At 43.1% G+C, this 22342-nt stretch overlaps 1 protein-coding gene across 1 annotated transcript in view; it reads left to right on the top strand.

Moving 5' to 3' along the window:
* The window catches only part of LOC126235931 (hatching enzyme 1.2-like), a 136137-nt gene that overhangs the window by 102547 nt on the left and 11248 nt on the right, over positions 1-22342 (top strand). Inside the window, exons 8-11 of the mRNA XM_049944898.1 lie at positions 6177-6245; positions 17826-17935; positions 21492-21573; positions 21650-21757. Coding sequence (XP_049800855.1) covers positions 6177-6245; positions 17826-17935; positions 21492-21573; positions 21650-21757 — 369 coding nt within the window. The remainder of the gene's footprint in view (positions 1-6176; positions 6246-17825; positions 17936-21491; positions 21574-21649; positions 21758-22342) is intronic.

Here is a 22342-nt window from a genome sequence, read left to right on the forward strand (position 1 = left end):
AAAGTTTTGCTGACCTTCAAAGTAGTCACCAGCATTGTGTACAACCCGTAGCCAGCGATGTAGAAGTCGTAGGATACTCTTAGCAGTGTCAGTTGTGTTGGCAGTTCGAGCGGCGCGGTCTATTGCCCTTCCGAATGTGGTAACTGTACTTAACACTGATGCCTCAGAATGTATCCTATCAACCGATCCCTTCTTTTGATCAAGTTGTGACACTAATTTCATGTCTCCCCAATTCTGTTCAGTACCCCCTCATTAGTTACGTGATCGATTCACCTAATCTTCTACATTCTTCTGTAACACCACGTTTCGAAAGCTTATATTCTCCTTTTGTCCAAGCTATTTATCATCCACGTTTCATTTCCACACATGGCTACACTCCAGACAAAAATCTTCAAAAGAGACATCCTATACTTAAATCTATATTCTATGTTAACAAATATCTTTTCTTCAGAAACGCTTTTCTTGCCATTGCCAGTCTACATTTTATATCCTCTCTACTTCGGCCTTCTTTATTTTGCTGCCCATATAGCAAAACTCATCTACTACTGTAAGTGTCTCATTTCCTAATCTAATTCCTTTAGCATCACCTGACTTAATTAGCCTACATAGCATTACCCTTGTTTTACTTTTTTTATGTCCATCTTACATCCTCCTCTCAACACACTGTCCATTCGTTCAGCTGCTCTTCCAAGTCTTTTACTGTCTCCGACAGAATTACAATGTCATTGGCAAACCTCAAAGCTTTTATTTCTTCTCCCTGAAATTTAATTCCTACTCCAAATTTTTCTTTGACTTCCTTTAGTGCTTGTTCAGTGTACAGATGGAGTAACATCGGGGATAGGCTACAATCCTGTCTCACATCTATCTTAACCGTTGCTTCCCCTTTATGCTCCTCTACTCTCATGACTGCCGCCTTGCCACTCGGGGTAGCCGAGCGGCCTAGGGCGCCTTGCCACGGTCCGCGCGGCTCCCCCCCCCCCCCCCCCTCGGAGGTTCGAGTCCTCCCTCGGGCATGTGTGTGTGTGTGTGTGTGTTGTCCTTAGTGTAAGTTAGATTAAGTAGTGCGTAAGCTTAGGGACCGATGACCTCAGCAGTTTGGTCCAATAAGACCTTCCGACAAATTTCCATCTGCCGCCTTGTTTCTGCACAGGTTGTAAACAGCCTTTCGCTCCATGTATTTTTCCCCTTCTATCTTTAGAATTTCAAAGAAAGTATTTCAGTCAACTTTGTCAAAACTGAAAGTGAAAATACTAAAACGTAGGTCAGCCATTCCTTAATATACCTTCTAAGATAAGTCGTATGGTCAGTATAGCATCGCGTGTTCCTACATTTCTCCGGAATCCAAACAGATCTTCCACAAGCCCGGCTTCTACCAGTTTTTCCATTCTCCTGTTCGGAATTCGTGTTAGTATTCTGCAACCATGTCTTATTTAACTGACAGTTCGGTAATTTTCGCACCTGCCAGCAACTGCTTTCTTTGAAATTGGGCTACATTCTTCTTGAAGTCTCATACATTTTGCACACCAAATGGAGGAATTTTGTCATTGTTGGCTTTCCCAAGGCTATCAGCAGTTCTGACGGAATATTCCCTATCCCCGAGGCATTGCTTCGACTTACCATAGATCTTTCAAAAAAATGGCTCTGAGCACCATGGGACTTAACATCTGAGGTCATCAGAACTTAGAACTACTTAAACCTAACTAACCTAAGGACATCACACACATTCATGCCCTCGGCAGGATTCGAATCTGCGACCGTAGCGGTCGCGCGGTTTCAGACTGAAGCGGCTAGAACCGTTCGGCCACAGCGGACGGCTCCATCTGAGCTCTTGATATTCATACAGCTGCTTCTAAATCCTTACATTTGGCCTCCGGCCACTCTTGCTTGGTCATTTTTCATGTCCCCTCAGTCTAATTTTTTACACGTTTGTATTCGCTTTTGCCTGCTTCATTTGCAACATTTTTAAAATTTCTCTTCTCATCAATTAAATCCATTATCTCTTGTGTTATCCAGCGATTTCTACTAGGCCTTATCTTTTCACGTATTTGATCCTTTGTTGCTTTCACTGTTTCATCTCTTAAAGTTACGCATTCGTCTTCTACTGTACTCTTTCTCCTGTTCTAGTCAACTATTGGCTAATGCTCCCTCTGAAACTCTCAACAACCTCTGGTTCTTTCAATTCATCTAGGTCCAATCTCCTTACTTTCCTACCCTTTTGTAGTTTCTTCAGTTTTAATCTACTGTTCATAACCAATAAATTGTGGCCAGAGTCCTGAACTGCTCCTGGAAATGTCTTACAAATTAAAATCGGGTTCCTAAATCTCTGTCTGACCATTGTATAATCAATCTGAAAACTTCCGGTGTCTCCAGGTCTCTTCCACGTGTAAAAGCTTCATTTATGATTCTTAAACCAAGCGTTACCGATGATTAAATTATGCTCTGTGCAAAATTCTACCAGGCGGCTTCCTCTTTCATTCCTTTCCCCCAGTCCATGTTCACCTACTATTTTTCCTTCTCTTCCTTTTCCTGCTACTGAATTCCAGTTCCCCATCTCAATTTAATTATCATCTCCTTAACTATCTGAATAATTTCCACACAGTTAGAAATCTCCTGCAAAGATGATATTTCCATATGATTTTTCAAAACACGGAAGTGTTTCACCTTTAAAGAACTCCGCTCTCTTGTGCTTATTATTACTTCTGGACTGCGCATAGATATTGTTGATTTTGCTTTTTTTGAAGGTAGCGGCGATTCCTCTACTGTCTGGGAGCTGTTCTGTTTCTTTTAATGGTATTCCTCCTCTTTTGAGGATGACCATGTCCGTTCTGTTTCCTGGTTTAATTATGTCATTCCAGTCTTTCAGTTTTTCTAATTAGATATAAGTTACTTTCTGCAGCAAGGCTATGTCTGTTTCTATAGAGGATAAGAAATCTTGCAGCTTATGTAACTGTAGCGCTGAATGTACTTTAATGATATTTACTTTCTCAACTATATTCGCTTTTAGTGAGTTCATGTACTGTTTCTCTGGCTGGAGTTAATACTCGCCGTTGTAGAGTCGGTTTGATGCTCCCCTTTCTGATTTCTGCTCCAGTGAAGTGTTGTCCTCTCTCAGCATCTCCTGTATTCGGTGGCAGAGTAATGCTTCTTTTATTGCTTCAGGTATCTCCATCACATCTGCATCCTCGTCGGTTTCCTCAGTTTCGTCTGCACACTCCACTTTGCACGTTGTTTTGGATTATTTCTTTGTTACTGCCGTTCTGCCCCAACAATTATTCTCTTTATGGTCAGGGCCGAAATTTTTCCTTCCTGCATACATCCTACCAGTTGCACTTCAGGAGGAAACTCTTTCTTCGCTCTGATATGCGTTTAGTACACCCTTTGTCATGTTGTCTTTGTCAAAGGTTTGCTCGATGAGTTTGTTTCCGACTCTTTTAGCTTTACATGCATGCAGTGTCTGAATTTACAGTGTCGGTAGAGTTCGATCAGTGTTGCATTCACATGTTGCGACTACCATTATACAACGGCTATACGATTTACTAGAGTCACAAATTTTCATATGTTAGTAGTAGTTCGTGTACCCGTTGTAAAATCGTATCTGCAATTTGCGAATGCAATTCGTAGTATTTTAGCTTCTTCGCATAGTAGTTCAGTCATGTGTTCAGTGCCCTGGTGGGCTATACACCGCTTCTAATTCTTCTTCTTTTTTGGAGACGAACTTCCGGTTACGTTTGCAGATTGTCTTGTGACAGGTTTTGATTGTTAGCTCGGTTTGTGATCTTCATCAGAGACAGTACCGGATTCTTTGTTCTCTTCTGCATCCTCTTGAGCTTAGGTAGCTGTGTTTGTTTCTGTGTCGTGGTTCTTAGGCGGTGCTGTCTTTTTGGGGTCACTGATTTTCAAGAGTAAAATAAGGAAGAAAGGAAGTTTGCGTTTAATTCCACGAGTAGTTCTTATCAAAGGACGGTTCATTTACAATCTCATCTAGAGTCCCAGTGACGGAGGAGTGATCTCTTGCTGCTGCTGCGTAGGTTAACGGCAGTGTTGTCATAATTAGGAGTTTCACACCTTCGCCAACTGGAAGCTGGACAGCTCTGCACCAACATCATTTACAGCTGGGCAGGGATTACTTCTCGACGATGTTGTTTATCCCTTTGCTATATGGGGAAATCGCTGCCTCTATTTGCTTAGCGCTTATTTCAAATGGAAGTTAAAAGATCCGGATAATGGCGAAGAATAGGTCCTGCATGGATCACGATAACTTCACTCGCCTTTCCATCGCTATATTTGAATTTCATTGTCCCCTCCACAAATTTCAATCATTTTGCCACAGAGCTCAGTATTGTCCAGCTTTTCGTACCCCAAGACCTTTCACAAGTGAATCATTGATGCGTATTATGTATTCAAAGGTGATTTTCATCGGTTCTTGGGGCTAGGATTCGGTCGCATAACGTTATAGTCTAACTTTACTTTCAAGATATTTGCATTGGAACCGACATTATAGCATTTATACATCGAAAACTCCTTGAACTGAGTACTTGCTGTCTACAAAAGCAACGCGCTTAACTCACCCATCGGAGTGTTGTTGACAACAGTCAGCAACGAGACGCGTCTTGTCTGCACACAACTACTGCGACATGCAGACTGATTGACCGTTCGGCTAGGGAAGGCGGACAAGATAAGGATACTCTCCTAGCATTTGTTTATGTGGAGGAAGCTCTCGTTAACATATTGTGAAATAAGGTATTCACCGTCCTTAGAAGATTGTGGCTAAAGTATGGTGACAGACGAATTATACACAACGTATACAAAACACATAGGTGTAATTATAGAAGGTCAAAAGAGATAGGTTCGGCTTAAGAAGTGTGCAAGCCAGGATTACAGCTTATCACCACTGTTGTTTAAATTGGGCGTCGAAGAAGTCAGGAAGAGTTTTATAACGCAAATTAAAAGTTCTGGGGAATAGTTAACAACCCTAAGGTTCTCAGACAGCCGGCCGAAGTGGCCGTGCGGTTAAAGGCGCTGCAGTCTGGGACCGCAAGACCGCTACGGTCGCAGGTTCGAATCCTGCCTCGGGCATAGATGTTTGTGATGCCCTTAGGTTAGTTAGGTTTAACTAGTTCTAAGTTCTAGGGGACTAATGACCTCAGCAGTTGAGTCCCATAGTGCTCAGAGCCATTTGAACCATTTTTTTTTTGTTCTCAGACAACATAGCATACCCGGCCACGCGTAAGGAACACTTAGTAGAACATCTGTTGAAAGGTACGGATAGCATACTTTATGCGGCATGTCGCTTAAGGATAGACGGAACAAAGGCGAAAGTGATGAAGACTAGGAGAAAAGATCGCAATAACTTGCTTAACATCGGATCTGATAACGTCTCAGTTGTGGAAGTATCCTCCAGTCTACGAATCGAGATTACAGAGAAGAGCAGAATCAACGAAGGTATAAGCAGTCAGATGGTGCAGAGGAGGAGAGCTTTCTTGTGTTAAAGAGCACTAATGATATCATATAGGAAGTTTCTGCAAGTGTACGTTCTGAGCACAGCGTCGTGTGGAAGCTGATCCTGGTAGTCAGGAGAATGAGGAACTGGAAGCATTTGAAGTGTGATGCTGTCAAAGAGCGTTAAAAACTTTAGTGGATAGACAACCTGCTAAAAGGAAAGTGTGAGGATAGAAATAGATGGAGAGCAACTACCAGAAGAAGAGACAGGTTAGTGAGACATCCAAGAAGATTAACCTGCACTGGGAGGAGCAGTGCAAGAGATAAATACCGCAAGTAAACCGAGACTAGAAGAGATTACAGAGCTTGAGGGTACTTTTGTTCTGTCGTTGCAAATCATAGTGTAAATAACTTAGTTACACACCACTGGTGATGCTTTACCTCAATAAAGCGAAACTCGTCTGGTGAAAAAAGCCACGCATTTTACGACATAACAAAAATACCCTCAAGTATTATAAAACAACTACTGACACTGTGGCCACACCAATGAAGTATTTAGATTACAGAGTGTTGTAGATGTAACATTTACGTAGTGACGAAGAGATCAGCCCAAGGTAGGAAAGTGTAGGAAACACAGCATACCAGCCGAAACACTGATAACTTAAAAAACAATAATCTAACTACTACTTACACAAAGAGTGAGCATGATTAACTTTGCCTGTTTTACTTTGTCGCAGGTTTGGAGTACAACTTCCAGAAGTATAGTTGGCAGATGGTGCAAAGCCTCGGCCTGCCGTACGACACTGGTGAGTCTAGTATAAAAACCTGACAGATAGCAGCGCTTTCATCTTACTGTGTAATATGATGTTTCCAAGTTGTACACAGCATATATAAGTATCAGCTTGTGTGCACAACTCTTACACAATGAGACAGAAAATAATCGCCTAGTATCTGTAGTTTGTAAGAAATGATAGAGCTTAACATCCTGTCGATGTTATTAAAGGCAAAACACCGACATTGCTGTCTCAGGACCGAAAAGATGCTTGCATGGCTTTGTCGAAGAGCCGTTCGCTCATTCAATTTGTAAGTTTGTGGTAATTTCCTATGGGACCAACTGCTGAGGTCATCGATCCGTAGGCTTACACACTACTCAATCTAACTAATTTAAGCTAAGCACAACACACACACCCACGCCCGAGGGATGACTCAAAACTCCAACGGGGGGAGCCGCGCGGACCGTGGCAAGGCACCTCAAACCGCGTGACTACCCCGCGCGGCTCGGTTATTCACCTCAGTTTGTTACAAACATCACGGTATACCGAATGTGCACGGCTGGGCAGCATTTCAAGCCTGCTCCTACCGAACTCTGCTAATCGCTTACGGAATGTTCTGACCGATATTGTGCAACATTTCCGGCGACAATTTTATTTCTTGCGCTGTGAATAAGTAATATCGTTATCTTCACTGAAGCGCATTTATCGACGCATTTATTATTGTGTTAAAAGAGAGAAATCTTTGAATCCCGCAGGTTTTCGCAATATTATGCTTGCATGTTTTATGTATTTTTACACATAATTCTCAGTAGCGAGAAATAAATGTTGCTTAAGTCGTTATCTTGCAGGCTCATTATAATATGAAATTATTTTCATTATGTCTCTTCTGGGAGGAGACAGCTGATACGACGTAAGCAATTTTTTTTTTTTTTGGTATGTGTAGAGAAGGACGCTAAATAAGCTATCCATAAGATTTAGAAATGTGAAAGATGTAATGAAACGTCATTGTACAATGGAGTTAAGCTTGATTGTGTCACGGATGTTTCTGATACTAAATAGTTGCCCAGTTACGGTGCTTTGTTACTGCATCTTTCACACGTTCCTTAGAAGTGGAGTTCCCCAGATCGAACGGCTATAATCGAATAAAAATTATTTTAAAAAATGAAGTTCTGTCCGTTCCAAGTTCTGTATTTGCAAGTTTGAAGGATAACGAATGGATTTTAGATGCACGAGTTGCCAAAAAAAAAATCCTTGTTAAAGGAGTTATGTGCAGCAGATTCCCAAAAGTCATATGTTAGATATTGTGAAACAAAAAGCTAAACGTTTGCTTAAGACAATTCCTGTTACCGCATGGAGAAGTTACAAAGCCATGTTTTGCAAAAACAGTAGTTGCTTTCTGTCGTACGTTCTTCCCTTATTCGTCTTCGAAGTACAAATGTGGAGTTTCAGTGAAATGATTAAAACACAGCGGAACGAAACAATGTGTACACCTGATACTCGAACGTTCGACATAATTTTCGTTATATCGGCAGAGCAGTAGTACAGTAACAAAAGCCATTATGATGACATTATCCAAATAGTTACCTCGATCTGTTCAATCCAACCAGACACAACCGAATGAAAAAGACGTAATGAGGAATGTACTGAACACGGTGCTAACTAGACTGACATTTCTGGAATATCATGTATCCATTGTTGGGTCTATTATTGTTATTGTTGTTATTATTATTATGTAAGTTAATGTACATCATATATGGTAATGTAAACTTTTTAAAATTAGTAAGTTATCATTACAGTAGACGAAGTACGTTAACTGTAAATACTACTACTACACAAATGCATGATATTTCAGAGATGTTATTCTAGTTGACGCTGTGTACATTATATTCCTCGTTACGTCTTTATTATGCGAATAATGACTCCCCACAGAAATGTGTGGCACCAGGATTAAACGAATCTGGAGAAGAAGGTGACTGGACTGGAGAAGGGCAGGTACATATTAAAAATACCATCAATCCTCCGCTTGCGACCAAAGTTTGGCAGAGGATTTCCATTGGTTTTAAGGTAACGACAGTATTGGAAACCTCCCTCTCAAATATTCCCTACTGAGGACCGTTATGCCCCACTCGCAGCTTCATAACGGATCAGATGGGGAGGGAGGGGAAAGCTTTTCAGCTGCTACATCAGCCACTCACTAAAACATAAGTACCACAATTCTGCTGAAGAAAAATTTTGGCTATGACAATGATTACAAGAATTACTTAATAGTGATGTCTAGTGGTAACATCGAAATTGAGAAAGCAACTACGTTTGCGTACACTGGACAGATTTTCGATGAACGTTTTTCATTAAGTTCTTGTCGCAGCTCACCTCTCAAAGGTCCTGCCTGCGCAAATGAACACATGCTTCCATTGTCGTCTCAAGGTCGCGCTCGGAATTACTGGTTCGTCTCTAGCTGAAGGAAAAGTTCTTATTCATCAATATGTGGCCGGTAAAGTGAAGTGAGTTGGTAGCGTACTGTTCCTGACTATCAACATTGGCGTCAATGTCCTGGATTAAATCCGAAAGCTGTCTTCAGTGTCCCATGGGATGAGGGCAGGTGACACTGTGATTGGGGACCTTTCAGTTGGATGGGGGTATGAAAGTCTGTGGCCCCCTACTTCTTGGATTTTTATTTATATAAATTTTATGTCATACGACTACTGTAGTACTGCAAGTTTTTAATGTAACGTTGTCACATATTTACGGATCATATAGCTACGTTATCGGCTAATAATTAATCACAGTGAATAATAATATTCATATGATAGTGATTCTATTCCCCCTTGAGTTTGCAGATGTCAGTTTAATAATAACTGAAAGTAGATAAAACCTCATTGACTTGGATAGTACATACAAAGATATGGCATTAAAGGTACAGCCCTAAATTAGTCACTGGAGGAGAAAGCCCATGGACATCAATAAATGGAGAACGAACAGAGGATTCCAGTAGTCAAGGATTTGACATTCCAAGGAGCGGACAGCTGTAAATACCTGAGAAGATTTTCAGTGAATGCAAAGCTGGAAAGCCGAAATTAAGGCAAGACAGTGAGCAGCGACGAATGGGTTGAACTATTTTAAAGAGAACAAGACAGCAAACACTTTCTGATATTCCGCAATTTTATTTATCCATAATCGGGTCTTCAGCTTCGTAGGTCATCATCAGTTGACAACTGAATGTCGCAACCGGAGAATACGTGTCTCCTCCACTTCTAACTCCAATCTCGAGCCGGGGTCGCGTTGTTGTCAGGAGGTCGAGTGCAGAGCGGGGGTGAGTTATCCTGTAGAGGACCGGGCCGCCAAAGAAACGTCATTCAATTGACAATCATTTATTGGCGAGAGTTTTACCATCCGTCTTCTTCCCGGTGCTGCCTAGCAGCGACCGTACTGAGTCCGCGCTGCTTGAAAGCGCAGACAGCACGTACTGTGCCCTCGTTTTCTCAGCCTGTCAGTGCTCTTCGCTGATTTAGTGTTTAACTTCATGGTTTCAGAGCGCTCCTTTATGCGAAGTTTGCCTCTTGAAAGGCGTTCTTATGGTATCTCTAAAAGTAAAGTTACTACATTTAGCTTCATTACAGTGGCACGTAGGTCGCCCGGCTAGCCGCGCGGTCTAACGCTCTGCTTCCCGGGCGGGAAGGCGCACCGGTCCCCGGCACGAATCCGTCCGGCGGATTAGGGTCGAGGTCTGGTGTGCCCGCTAGCCTGTGGATGGTTTTTCAGGCGGTTTTCCACCTACCTCGGTGAATGCGGGCTGGTTCCCCTTATTCCGCCTTAGATACACTGTGTCGGCGATTGCTGTGCAAACACCGTTTCCACGTACGCATACACCATAATTATTCAGCCAAGCAAACATTTGGGGTTACACTCGTCTGGTATGAGCCGTTCCCGGGGGGGGGGGGGGGGTCCACTGGGGGCCGAACCGCACAATAACCCTGGCTTCGGTGTGAGGCGGCGGTTGGGTAGGTGGACTGCTGCGGCCTGTTCTGGGGTTGTGGACCACTGAGGGCTACGGCGGGACGAAGCCTCCCCGCCGTTTCTAGGTCCCCGGTTTAATACATACATACATACATACATACAGGAGCACGTTCTGTGTGTTCCGTACTGTTGTTGAAGTGCTGAATCGGTTGTTCTTGGCTTCCCTCTCTCATAGTCTGTTGAAATAAGTTCACAGCTTATTTGTACTTCGGACCACCCGTGTTGACATTGAATCAGGATGTCGTTGTGTACTCGGTAGACGGCAGACACGCCCCACTTAGCCACCTCCTTTGGTTCTTAACAAAATTTTATACCTGCATTTACTTACTATTCTACTCTGAAAGCAAATGAGGGGATTTACAAAATTCTAAGGAAAGAAATTTACATTTACATTTGTAACATGCCCAGTACTGCCATTCTTCTCTGCTCATTGTTATTCGTGAGGGAGCTAGAAGACATCACTACAAAGAAAAGTACTGAATTGGTTCTTTCTCGCTTTCCCTCGCACGTTTGGTGTCAGAAACTCCATAGCTCTGATGGATAAAGCTAAAGATATAATGTGTCATCCAGTTCCGAACTTCTAACACCACTAGCTTACTTATGAATTACCTACTGATGAGTGCGTCAATATATCTGCCGACTTTTTTTCATATATCTGCAAGAAGTCCCATAGAAATAGATGACATAACATTTGCTGTTCAAAAATGCGTAAAACATAATTCTTTTCAGTCTGAGAACTCTTTTATAGATTGTCTTTTACCTTTCCATGACTTTCCCTTTCAGTCTCACACTGTCTGAAATTTTCGTAGATAACTTTGAACAAGTTTTCTTACATAAAGCATCCATGAGATGCAAAATTATGTACTGTCTCAGGTATGGATAATGTGCTGTGTTTGTGTGCAGGTGCAACTCGACAATTAAAAACATTCTTTCAACATTAAATACCAATATTATACAATTATTGCACAATGAGCTATGAGGTTCTTCTGTCAATTTCTCGAACCTTAATATAAACACCAACACAAAGAAACTCTTGTTTTGTATTTATAATAAACCAGCAACGTTATAATCGCTGCAAGTTCGCAGCACTCACAAAACCACAAACATGTAGCTTTCCATTTCAAGGAGCATGGCCATGTATCTGCTCCATTATATGAAAACTGCCTTCCGAAAATAATTATGAACAATCAGACTCATCGTGCTAGGCAATGGCTATACCTATGACCCGACTGATAATTTTCAAAGAATCAAATTTTAGTGAAATCATATTACTTCTGTAGGCTAGCCAATATAAACTAGTGAGTTATGACAAAACCTGAGGCTCTGTACCAAGCGTTGTCAAACTTTCATATAGCCTTACAAAAAAGGTTAAAATCTTGCAGTTACAGTCATGCGTATCACAAGTAACATCACCAAGGTAATATTCAAAATATTCAAATGTAATCAAACCTTTGAGGCAAAGTGGGGTATGTATGGTCGATTGCAAGAACTGGCAAAAATTATATGTTGATCTGACAGGCAGAGCTATTATAATTTGGTTGTTCGAATATGAGAGTAGCTGGGTCCTAGGGAAAATAGATTTAACTTTCGCGAAAATATGTTTTATCAGAAAAGAGTCATATGATGTATACTGTGAGTTTCTAGATACCGTTAAGAGGTGACACTACTGGAAATACTCGAAATCAATGAAAATGTGGCACAGAATGCGAGGTTAGCTTTTTCTTCTCTGTTGACTTCTTCTTTGCTTTATTTGTAAAAACTTTGAATCTGTAAACTCTGTGTAAGTCACACGCCATTTTATTCGAAGTTGAGACGTTTTGTTTTCACTCGATGCTGGCCTAAGAAACCGAAAACCGGTTTGTGAGCAAATAAATAACACTAACAGAACTTCAAGTAAGTGTTTACAATTTCATTATGCTTGTCACACTATACGAGGTACCGACGAAGATGTAATTTAATGTCCACAATAATGTTTCTGTATAATATAACTTCACATTGCTTATAATGTACAGTGACTGGAGAAATTAACGGCCAAGGCGCCCTGCCGGTAATGAATCCAACAATAAATGTTTGCGAAAACCGAGGAAAAGCTATATGAGTTGACTGGAATTAGTAACAGTTCAAAATCTGGATTAAAAGGAAAATCTTTTCTTTGTCTCACTTATTTTAGTAAGTAGCACTAACAAAAGTCACGTTAAAGTGTATCTTACAGAGTAAGGCGACGTTATGATTAAGGTAATGGACTCATAGTCGGAAAGAGTAAGTTCAAATCTTCGACCACCCTCCAAGATGCAGGATTTCGCGGCATCCCTAACTCACTTACTTGAATGGCGGAATGGTTCCTTTAAAATATTCTCAGCCAATAACCCGCTCCATCGTCATGTAATCCGACCACATGTTCCATCTTTAATTACTTAGAGATCGATAGGGCGTTAAACTCTGAATGAGTGACCAGTGGCGCAGCCGGTGTAACCCACGGGGAAACGGCTACGTGGCGAACCACCACACTGCCGACGTCTCCCCTTTCACAGTTTCTCAGTCTGCTTATTCCCTTATTGAGTTTAACATGACTTTATAATGAAGTAAAAGGTGCACATTACAGTCATTGTTTTTTCAAGCAATTCAAAGCATGGAACAATACACTGTCCAAAATCACTCTGTTTACAACAGTAAAAATGGTTCAAATGGCTCTGAGCACTATGGGACTCAACTGCTGAGGTCATTAGTCCCCTAGAACTTAGAACTAGTTAAACCTAACTAACCTAAGGACATCACAAACATCCATGCCCGAGGCAGGATTCGAACCTGCGACCGTAGCGGTCTTGCGGTTCCAGACTGCAGCGCCTTTAACCGCACGGCCACTTCGGCCGGCTTACAACAGTAACACGATGCCGTTTTCACTGTTTTATTGCTGATAACTGTGGTGTTGTAATCAACAAAATACTAAACACAGAATGTACTGTTTACATTTAGTTGCGTTGGCGTACTTGGCATAAAGAGAGTTCTATACCTTGTTGTTGTTGTTGTGGTCTTCAGTCCTGAGACTGGTTTGATGCAGCTCTCCATGCTACTCTATCCTGTGCAAGCTTCTTCATCTCCCAGTACCTACTGCAAACTACATCCTTCTGAATCTACTTAGCGTATCCATCTCTTGGTCTCCCTCTACGATTTTTACCCTCCACGCTGCCCTCCAATACTAAATTGGTGATCCCTTGATGGCTCAGAACATGTCCTACCAACCGATGCCTTCTTCTGGTCAAGTTGTGCCACAAACTTCTCTTCTCCCCAATCCTATTCAATACTTCCTCATTAGTTATGTGATCTACCCATCTAATCTTCAGCATTCTTCTGTAGCACTACATTTCGAAAGCTTCTATTCTCTTCTTGTCCAAACTATTTATCGTCCATGTTTCACTTCCATACATGGCTACACTCCATAGAAATACTTTCAGAAATGACTTCCTAACACTTAAATCAATACTCGATGTTAAGAAATTTCTCTTCTTCAGAAACGCTTTCCTTGCCATTGCCAGTCTACATTTTATATCCTCTCTACTTCGACCATCATCAGTTATTTTGCTCCCCAAATAGCAAAACTCCTTTACTACTTTAAGTGTCTCATTTGCTAATCTAATTCCCTCAGCATCACCCGACTTAATTAGACTACATTCCATTATCCTCATTTTGCTTTTGTTGATGTTCATCTTATATCCTCCTTTCAAGACGCTATCCATTCCGTTCAACTGCTCTTCCAAGTCCTTTGCTGTCTCTGACAGAATTACAATGTCATCGGCGAACCTCAAAGTTTTTATTTCTTCTCCATGGATTTTAATACCTACTCCGAATTTTTCTTTTGTTTCCTTTACTGCTTGCTCAATATACAGATTGAATAACATCGGGGAGAGGCTACAACCCTGGCTTACTCCCTTCCCAACAACTGCTTCCCTTTCATGCCCCTCGACTCTTATAACTGCCATGTGGTTTCTGTACAAATTGTAAATAGCCTTTCGCTCCCTGTATTTTACCCCTGCCACCTTTAGAATTTGAAAGAGAGTATTCCAGTCAACATCATCAAAAGCTTTCTCCAAGTCTACAAATGCTAGAAACGTAGGTTTGCCTTTCCTTAATCTTTCTTCTAAGATAATTCGTAAGGTCAGTATTGCCTCACGTGTTCCAGTATTTCTACGGAATCCAAACTGATCTTCCCCGAGGTCGGCTTCTAGTAGTTTTTCCATTCGTCTGTAAAGAATACGTGTTAGTATTTTGCAGCTGTGACTTATTAAACTGACTGTTCGGTAATTTTCACATATGTCAACACCTGCTTTCTTTGGGATTGGAATTATTATATACTTCTTGAAATCTGAGGGTATTTCGCCTGTTACATACATCTTGCTCACCAGATGGTAGAGTTTTGTCAGGACTGGCTCTCCCAAGGCCGTCAGTAGTTCCAATGGAATGTTGTCTACTCCGGGGGCCTTGTTTCGACTCAGGTCTTTCAGTGCTCTGTCAAACTCTTCACGCAGTATCGTATCTCCCCTTTCATCTTCATCTACATCCTCTTCCATTTCCATAATATTGTCCTCAAGTACATCGCCCTTATATAGACCCTCTATATACTCCTTCCACCTTTCTGCTTAGAACTGGGTTTCCATCTGACCTCTTGATGTTCATACAAGTGTTTCTCTTACCTCCAAAGGTCTCTTTAATTTTCCTGTAGGCAGTATCTATCTTACCCCTAGTGCGATAAGCCTCTACATCCTTACATTTGTCCTCTAGCCATCCCTGCTTAGCCATTTTGCACTTCCTGTCGATCTCATTTTTGAGACGTTTGTATTCCTTTTTGTCTGCTTCATTTACTGCATTTTTATATTTTCTCCTTTCATCAATTAAATTCATTATTTCTTCTGTTACCCGAGGATTTCTACTAGCCCTCGTCTTTTTACCTACTTGATCCTCTGCTGCCTTCACTACTTCATCCCTCAAAGCTACCCATTCGTCTTCTACTGTATTTTTTTCCTCCATTCCTGTCAATTGTTCCCTTACGCTCTCCTTCAAACTCTGTACAACCTCTGGTTCTTTCAGTTTATCCAGGTCCCATCTCCTTAAGTTCCCACCTTTTTGCAGTTTCTTCAGTTTTAATCTACAGTTCATAACCAATAGATTGTGCTCAGAGTCCACGTCTGCCCCTGGAAATGTCTTACAATTTAAAACCTGGTTCCTAAATCTCTGTTTTACCGTTATATGATCTATCTGACACCTTTTAGTATCTCCAGGGTTCTTCCATGTATACAACCTTCTTTCATGATTCTTGAACCAAGTGTTAGCTATGATTAAGTTGTGCTCTGTGCAAAAGTCTACCAGGCGGCTTGCTCTTTCATTTCTTACCCCCAATCCATATTCACCTACTACGTTTCCTTCTCTCCCTTTTCCTACTACCGAATTCCAGTCACCCATGACTATTAAATTTTCGTCACCCTTCACTATCTGAATAATTTCTTTTATTTCATCATACATTTCTTCAATTTCTTCGTCATCTGCGGAGCTAGTTGGCATATAAACTTGTACTACTGTAGTAGGTGTGGGCTTCGTATCTATCTTGGCCACAATAATGCGTTCACTATGCTGTTTGTAGTAGCTTACCCGCATTCTTATTTTCCTATTCATTATTAAACCTACTCCTGCATTACCCCTATTTGATTTTGTGTTTATAAGCCTGTAGTCACCTGACCAGAAGTCTTGTTCCTCCTGCCACCGAACTTCACTAATTCCCACTATATCTAACTTTAACCTATCCATTTCCCTTTTTAAATTTTCTAACCTACCTGCCCGATTAAGTGATCTGACATTCCACGCTCCGATCCGTAGAACGCCAGTTTTCTTTCTCCTGATAACGACATCCTCTTGAGTAGTCCCCGCCCGGAGATCCGAATGGGGGACTATTTTACCTCCGGAATATTTTACCCAAGAGGACGCCATCATCATTTAATCATACAGTAAAGCTGCATGCCCTCGGGAAAAATTACGGCCGTAGGTTCCCCTTGCTTTCAGCCGTTCGCAGTACCAGCACAGCAAGGCCGTTTTGCTTATTGTTACAAGTCCAGATTAGTCAATCATCCAGACTGTTGCCCCAGCAACTACTGAAAAGGCTGCTGCCCCTCTTCAGGAACCACACGTTTGTCTGGCCTCTGAACAGATACCCCTCCGTTGTGGTTGCACCTACGGTACGGCTATCTGTATCGCTGAGGCACGCAAGCCTCCCCACCAACGGCAAGGTCCATGGTTCATGGGGGGAGGGTTCTATACCTACAAGTCGAGAATAAGACAAAAACATCTCCTTACCAAGCAAATGTAGGTCTTACGATACTCTCGCTCAGCACAGTCCAATGACAGTCTCTTCTTGATATCATTTCTCAGCACCCTTTATATTTGACCGCCCTATAGCAAACTCCCTTCTTCTATTTCTTCTCCTTCCTCTTATTTCCTACTTTAGGCCTCACTCATTTCATTCAGTCGCCACTAAACCGCGTCCAGACGGAAACTGTCTCCCGGGCACGTGCCGCGGCTTCTATACCATAGATAATGCATTGCCCTGAGTCGTTTCTTAGTTAAAAGGGGCATACGTACTTTGTCACTGTCTGGCTCCAATTGTTATGGGAGCCTGTTGTTGAAGGTATGCCGGAGCGTGACGCGTTCTTTGCTCAGAGATATAAGACAAGCCTCCCAAACACTTGATCTCTCTGCCGGCTGTTCATTTCATATATGTGAGTGCTATCGCTGTTCTCATAAGTGGATAGATACCAGTGATGTGACTATAATGATACTCGGTTCAATAGATTCTGACCTATATGAAGCCTGCGAATGTCATTTTGTGGTCTGGATAGTAAGCCCTTGCACATAAATGACACAGGATGTGCATATGCAGAGACCAAACCAAATATAACAAAAGTTTGGTTATAAATAACCAGTACCAACCATCACAACGACTTATTACCTCTTGTTTCCATAAAACAGCAACTTACGAGAATTCGAATGAACTAAATAGAATTTATCTTTCATCATTCGAAAATTAGTGCGGTAATTTTATTTTTTTTTTAATTGGAAAGATTAGTTAGGTACTAAACTTCGTTGGGCTATTTGATCTAGTTCAAGGATAGTGGTTCCAGAAGAGATGGAACACCACTGTTATACACAGCCAGGAGCTGGTTTTTTTTTTTTTTTTTTTTTTTTTTTTTTTGCTCAGTAGGCTTCGTGGGACCATATTAGCCAAAGCTACTCGATTGTGGAATGAGTCAGTACGTGGTATACATAACGCTGATTACTGATTAGAAACTTTATAAACAATAAAAACAAGAAAGTCATAATTCATAGCGTGTGGTTTGCACATGTAACGGCAGTTAGGTAACAGTGATTGTACTGTTTGGAGTTTTTGCTTGCGTCTTTTATACGTGAAAAACACACTTGACAAGCACCAAAATGGAATTTTACGAAATGGAATTGTATGTTTATTGCGTACCTGTCCGACCCAGTCCTATTCGTTGGCTTTGTGAGCGCAGAGACGTTGTCAAGACGTGCAGCGGCGGCGGTGTTCGCGTGTTGCAGGCTCGCTGATGCACTACGGCAGGCTGGCCTTCTCGCGCGACGGCCGCTCGCCCACCATCGTGCCCAGGGACCCGCGAGCCGCCATCGGCCAGCGGCGAGGCTTCAGCGAGGTGAGTCATGACTCGATCAGTGGTGCACGTGTGGATAGTTTCAGAAGCGAATATTGCGCACTGAGAACTTATAAAACAAGAAATGATCGGCTCAATGAGCGCTTCATTTTTCGAGGCGTTCAATTGTTGGAAGAAAAAGGGAGAGTAACGAAATGGACGATGGGGAGTAGATGGTGACAGCGGCACTTTGGAGTGTTAGTGTTAAAGGAAAAGGTAATTAGTAATAGGTGTCTGAAAAAGTAATCGCTTTCCTCCTCTTTCCTTTCATCAACCGGGTCGTATTTTATTTGGAATTCCCTCTCATTTCTTGTACAGAATGGTACTATTCCTGACGAGAAAAAAAGGAAACTAGAGTTTCACGTCCGATCGACGACGTGCTCATTAGAGGTGCAGCACAAGCTCGGATTACGAGAGGATGGGGAAGGAAGTCCACCGTGCTCTTTCAAAGGACGATTTGCCTTGAGCGTTTTGGGGAACTCACGGATAAAATAAATCCAGATGACGTGACGGGGATTTGAGCCGTCGTCCTCCCGAATGGGGTTCTAGTGTGATGAACACTGCACCATCGACCTCGACCTCACGAAAAACATTGTATTCGTTCTCAGTCTGATGATGGCGATAGCTGAAACATCTCACGTCGTACAAGATGCCAACAAATTTTGAATCTGCACTGAACGTCGTTAACATACATGGCGCAATATTTTGGGTCGTTATTATGTGTACGAAAGAAATATATGGCAGCGTAGTACGAGGGGGAAACATTTACTACAGAGACTTTTGTCACATGATTTAAAAGGGCAGTGCATTGGCGGAATTGGCATTTGCACTTAGGTGATTCATGTGAAAAGACTTCCGACGTGATTATGGCCGCAGAAGTGGAATTAACAGATTTTGAACGCAGAATGGTAGTTGGAACCAGACGCATGGGAAATTCTATTTCGGAAATTGTTGGGGAATTCAATATTGCGAGATTCGGAGTGTCAAGAGTGTGACGGCAGTACCAAATGCCAGGCAGTATCTCTCACCACTGATAACACACTTAACGAGCTAGAGAGACGGCGTTTGTTTAGAATTGTCAGTGCTAGCAAATAAGCAAAACTACACTGCTGGCCACCGTAAATGCAACACCCTGAAGGAAGCATCCGAATCAAGTGAAATTTACACCATGGGTTTGCAGCGATGAGATATGCAACTGATTAGAATTTCAGCGCAGACGCACATCACGCGCGCCTGTGGCGCCACCTCATAGCGCCATTTAAGGCTTGGCGATTTCGACGAGTGTACGTTCGGCACGTGTGTTTACCTTGTGGTTGTTTCACAAGACGATCAGTTATGCCTCGTAGACAACAGCGAACATCGTTTGATCAAGTATCCGAGTTCGACAGAGGAAGGATAGTGGCTTACCGAGATTGTGGATTATCATACAGAGAAATCGCTAGTCGTGTTGGACGAAACCAAACAACTGTAATGCGGATATGTGACCGTTGGATGCAGGAGGGTACGACGGACCGACGTGGTCGATCGCATTCACCTCGGTGCACCACTGCACGTGCTGATAGGCAAATTGTGCGCATGGCAGTGACGGATCGCTCAGTGACATCCCGAACCATAGCACAGCACATTGCGTCTGTAACGCATCATCCAGTGTCTGCGTGTACCATTCGACGCCGTTTACAGCAGAGTGGTCTGTCCGCAAGACGTCCATTGCTTCGTCTACCATTGACGCAGAACCACAGACGTCTCCGTCGCCAATGGTGTGATGACAGACGGATGTGGACGGCAGAATGGAATGACGTTGTCTTTACTGACCAGGCACGCTTCTGTCTGCAGCACCACGATGGTCGGATTCGAGTGTGGAGACACCGTGGAGAGAGGATGCTGGACAGCTGCATTATGCACCGCCACACTGGTCTTGCACCGGGTATTATGGTATGGGGCGGTATTGGATATTACTCTCGCACGCCTCTAGTACGCATTGCCGGTACTTTAAATAGCCGGCGCTACATATCCGAGGTGCTGGAGCCAGTTGTCCTTCCTTACCTTCAGGGCTCGGCCACAGCCATATTTCAACAGGATAATGCGCGACCACACGTGGCACGCATTGTCCAAAGGTTCTTCGTCAATAACCAGATTGAATTGCTTCCCTGGCCGGCTCGCTCTCCGGATCTTTCGCCGATAGAAAACATGTGGTCCATGGTTGCTCAACGAGTGACCCAGATTACATCCCAAGCTGCCACACCAGATGATCTTTGGCAGCGTGTTGAAGCTGCTTGGGCTGCTGTACCCCAGTAACACATCCAACGTCTCTTTGACTCAATGCCGAGACGTGTGGCAGCGGTGATCTCCAACAATGGCGGCTACTCTGGCTACTGATTCTGGCAGGAACCACATGTCACAGACGTCTGTAAACGTAATCATTTGATACTTGGTCAACATGTTATCTACAAAATAAATTTTGTTGTGCTACCTCTTGTCTTTCTTGGTGTTGCATTTACGGTGGCCAGCAGTGTACATGAAATAAGCAGAGAAATCAATGTGGGACGTACTACGAACGTATCTTTTAGCACACTGCGGCGAAATCTAGCGTTATGGGCTATGGCAGCAGATGACCGAAGCGAGTGCCTTTGTTAACAGAACAACGCCTGCGGCGCTTCTCCTGTGCTTGAGATCATATCGATTATACCCTAGACAACTGGGAAACTGTGGCCTGAGCAGATGCCGAATTTCAGATGATAAGATCTGATTGTAGGTTCGAGGATGGTGCAAAGGACCCAAGTTGTCAACAAGGCACTGTACAAGCAGGTGGTGGCTGCGTGTTTACATAGATGGGCTGGGTCCTCTCGTCCAATTAAACCGATAATTGACTGGAAATAGTTATGTTCGGCTACTTGGAGACCGTCTTCAGCCATCCATGAACTTCATGTTACCAAAAAACGATGGAATTTTTATGGATGACAACGCGTCGTGTCACCAGGCCACAATTGTTCGCGTTTGGTTTGAAGAACATTCTGGACAATTGGAGCGAATGGTTTGACCATCCAAATGAATCCCACTGAACATTTACGGGACACAATAGACAGGTCAGTTCGTGTACAAAATAGAACACCGGCAACACTTCCGCAATTATTGACGGCTACAGAGGCAGCATGGCTCAATATTTATGCAAGGGATTTCCAACGACATGTTGAGCCCATGCGAAGTAGAGTCGTTGCCCTACACCGAGAAAAGGAGGGCCGACACGATATTAAGAGGTATCCTATCACTTTTGTCGCCCCCTTTATAACGCCACTAAATATTCGGGCCCATTAAGCTATCTACGCGGTTGTTGACATTGGTTCAATTCTAAAGACGTCCACATCAAATGGTGAGGAATCGACCACAGCCTTTCAACTCGGAAGTTGAAGTAATACTTGGCCGTAATACTAGTAACCTAACTTTCCTTGTATTATCAGGTGTTCGTATTATTTAGTCCAGTCACTGTCAAAATAATCCTCGGCAGCGTGATAAGGTGTAGAGCTCCCGCTGCGGGCTGGTGACGTGCGCGCGCGTGTTGCAGGTGGACGTGGCCAAGATCAACCTGCTGTACGGCTGCCGCAACACGCTGGTGAGGCCGCCCACGCCGCCGCCCCCGCGCCCTGGTGAGTACCATCAGTGTTCCTGGCTGCTGGCCTGATGCTGAGCTCGCCCTGCAGACGCCTTCCTCTGTTCCAGCAGCCTGCACCGACAGCGACCGCTTCTGCAACTACTGGGCACGCATCGGCCAGTGCCGGCGCAGCCCTTACTGGATGCGGACACACTGCGCGCTCTCCTGCCGCTTCTGCGGTGAGTCTCCAACTTTAAGAGATCCTCATTCCAAAAATATAAGAAGTTCTTGCAGTTTTTATCAACATTTACATACTGTTTAAGCTCATAAGTGTGCTAATGTAGTACATCCAAAAGTTACGGAAAGAGCGGTCTCCAGTAGTGGAGCAACAGGGACGCGGCCCCAAGTAGGTCACCCAAGGGGCGGCGTCACACCAAATCCAATGTGGTGGCCGTGACGGCAGCTGATGATGCACCTGACGTCATTCAAGATGATGTGAAGATATGTCTATTGGGCTACCTTCACTAACCTAAGTCACCCCATCATACGAACTCACGAGAAGTTTGAATTTTGGCGGGAAAATAGGTCAATTGAGCTATCTAGGAAAATGGTGGGAAAAAAAGAGCGGCTGGATTACCTCCACTAGCCTAAGTCACATCGTCCTAGGAACTACGAAAAATGGCCTGAAAGAAAGGGCAGTTGGGCTACCTCCACTAACCTAACCCACCTCGTCCTAGGAACTGGGCATAAGTCTTTATTTAAACAATTACAAGCAGTACCACCATCAATTTTGTTAGCCATCCTCTTGGAAAATTTTGCTCAGC

The sequence above is a fragment of the Schistocerca nitens genome, chromosome 1 (genome assembly GCF_023898315.1).
Source record: "Schistocerca nitens isolate TAMUIC-IGC-003100 chromosome 1, iqSchNite1.1, whole genome shotgun sequence".
NCBI classification, from domain to species: Eukaryota; Metazoa; Arthropoda; class Insecta; order Orthoptera; family Acrididae; genus Schistocerca; species Schistocerca nitens.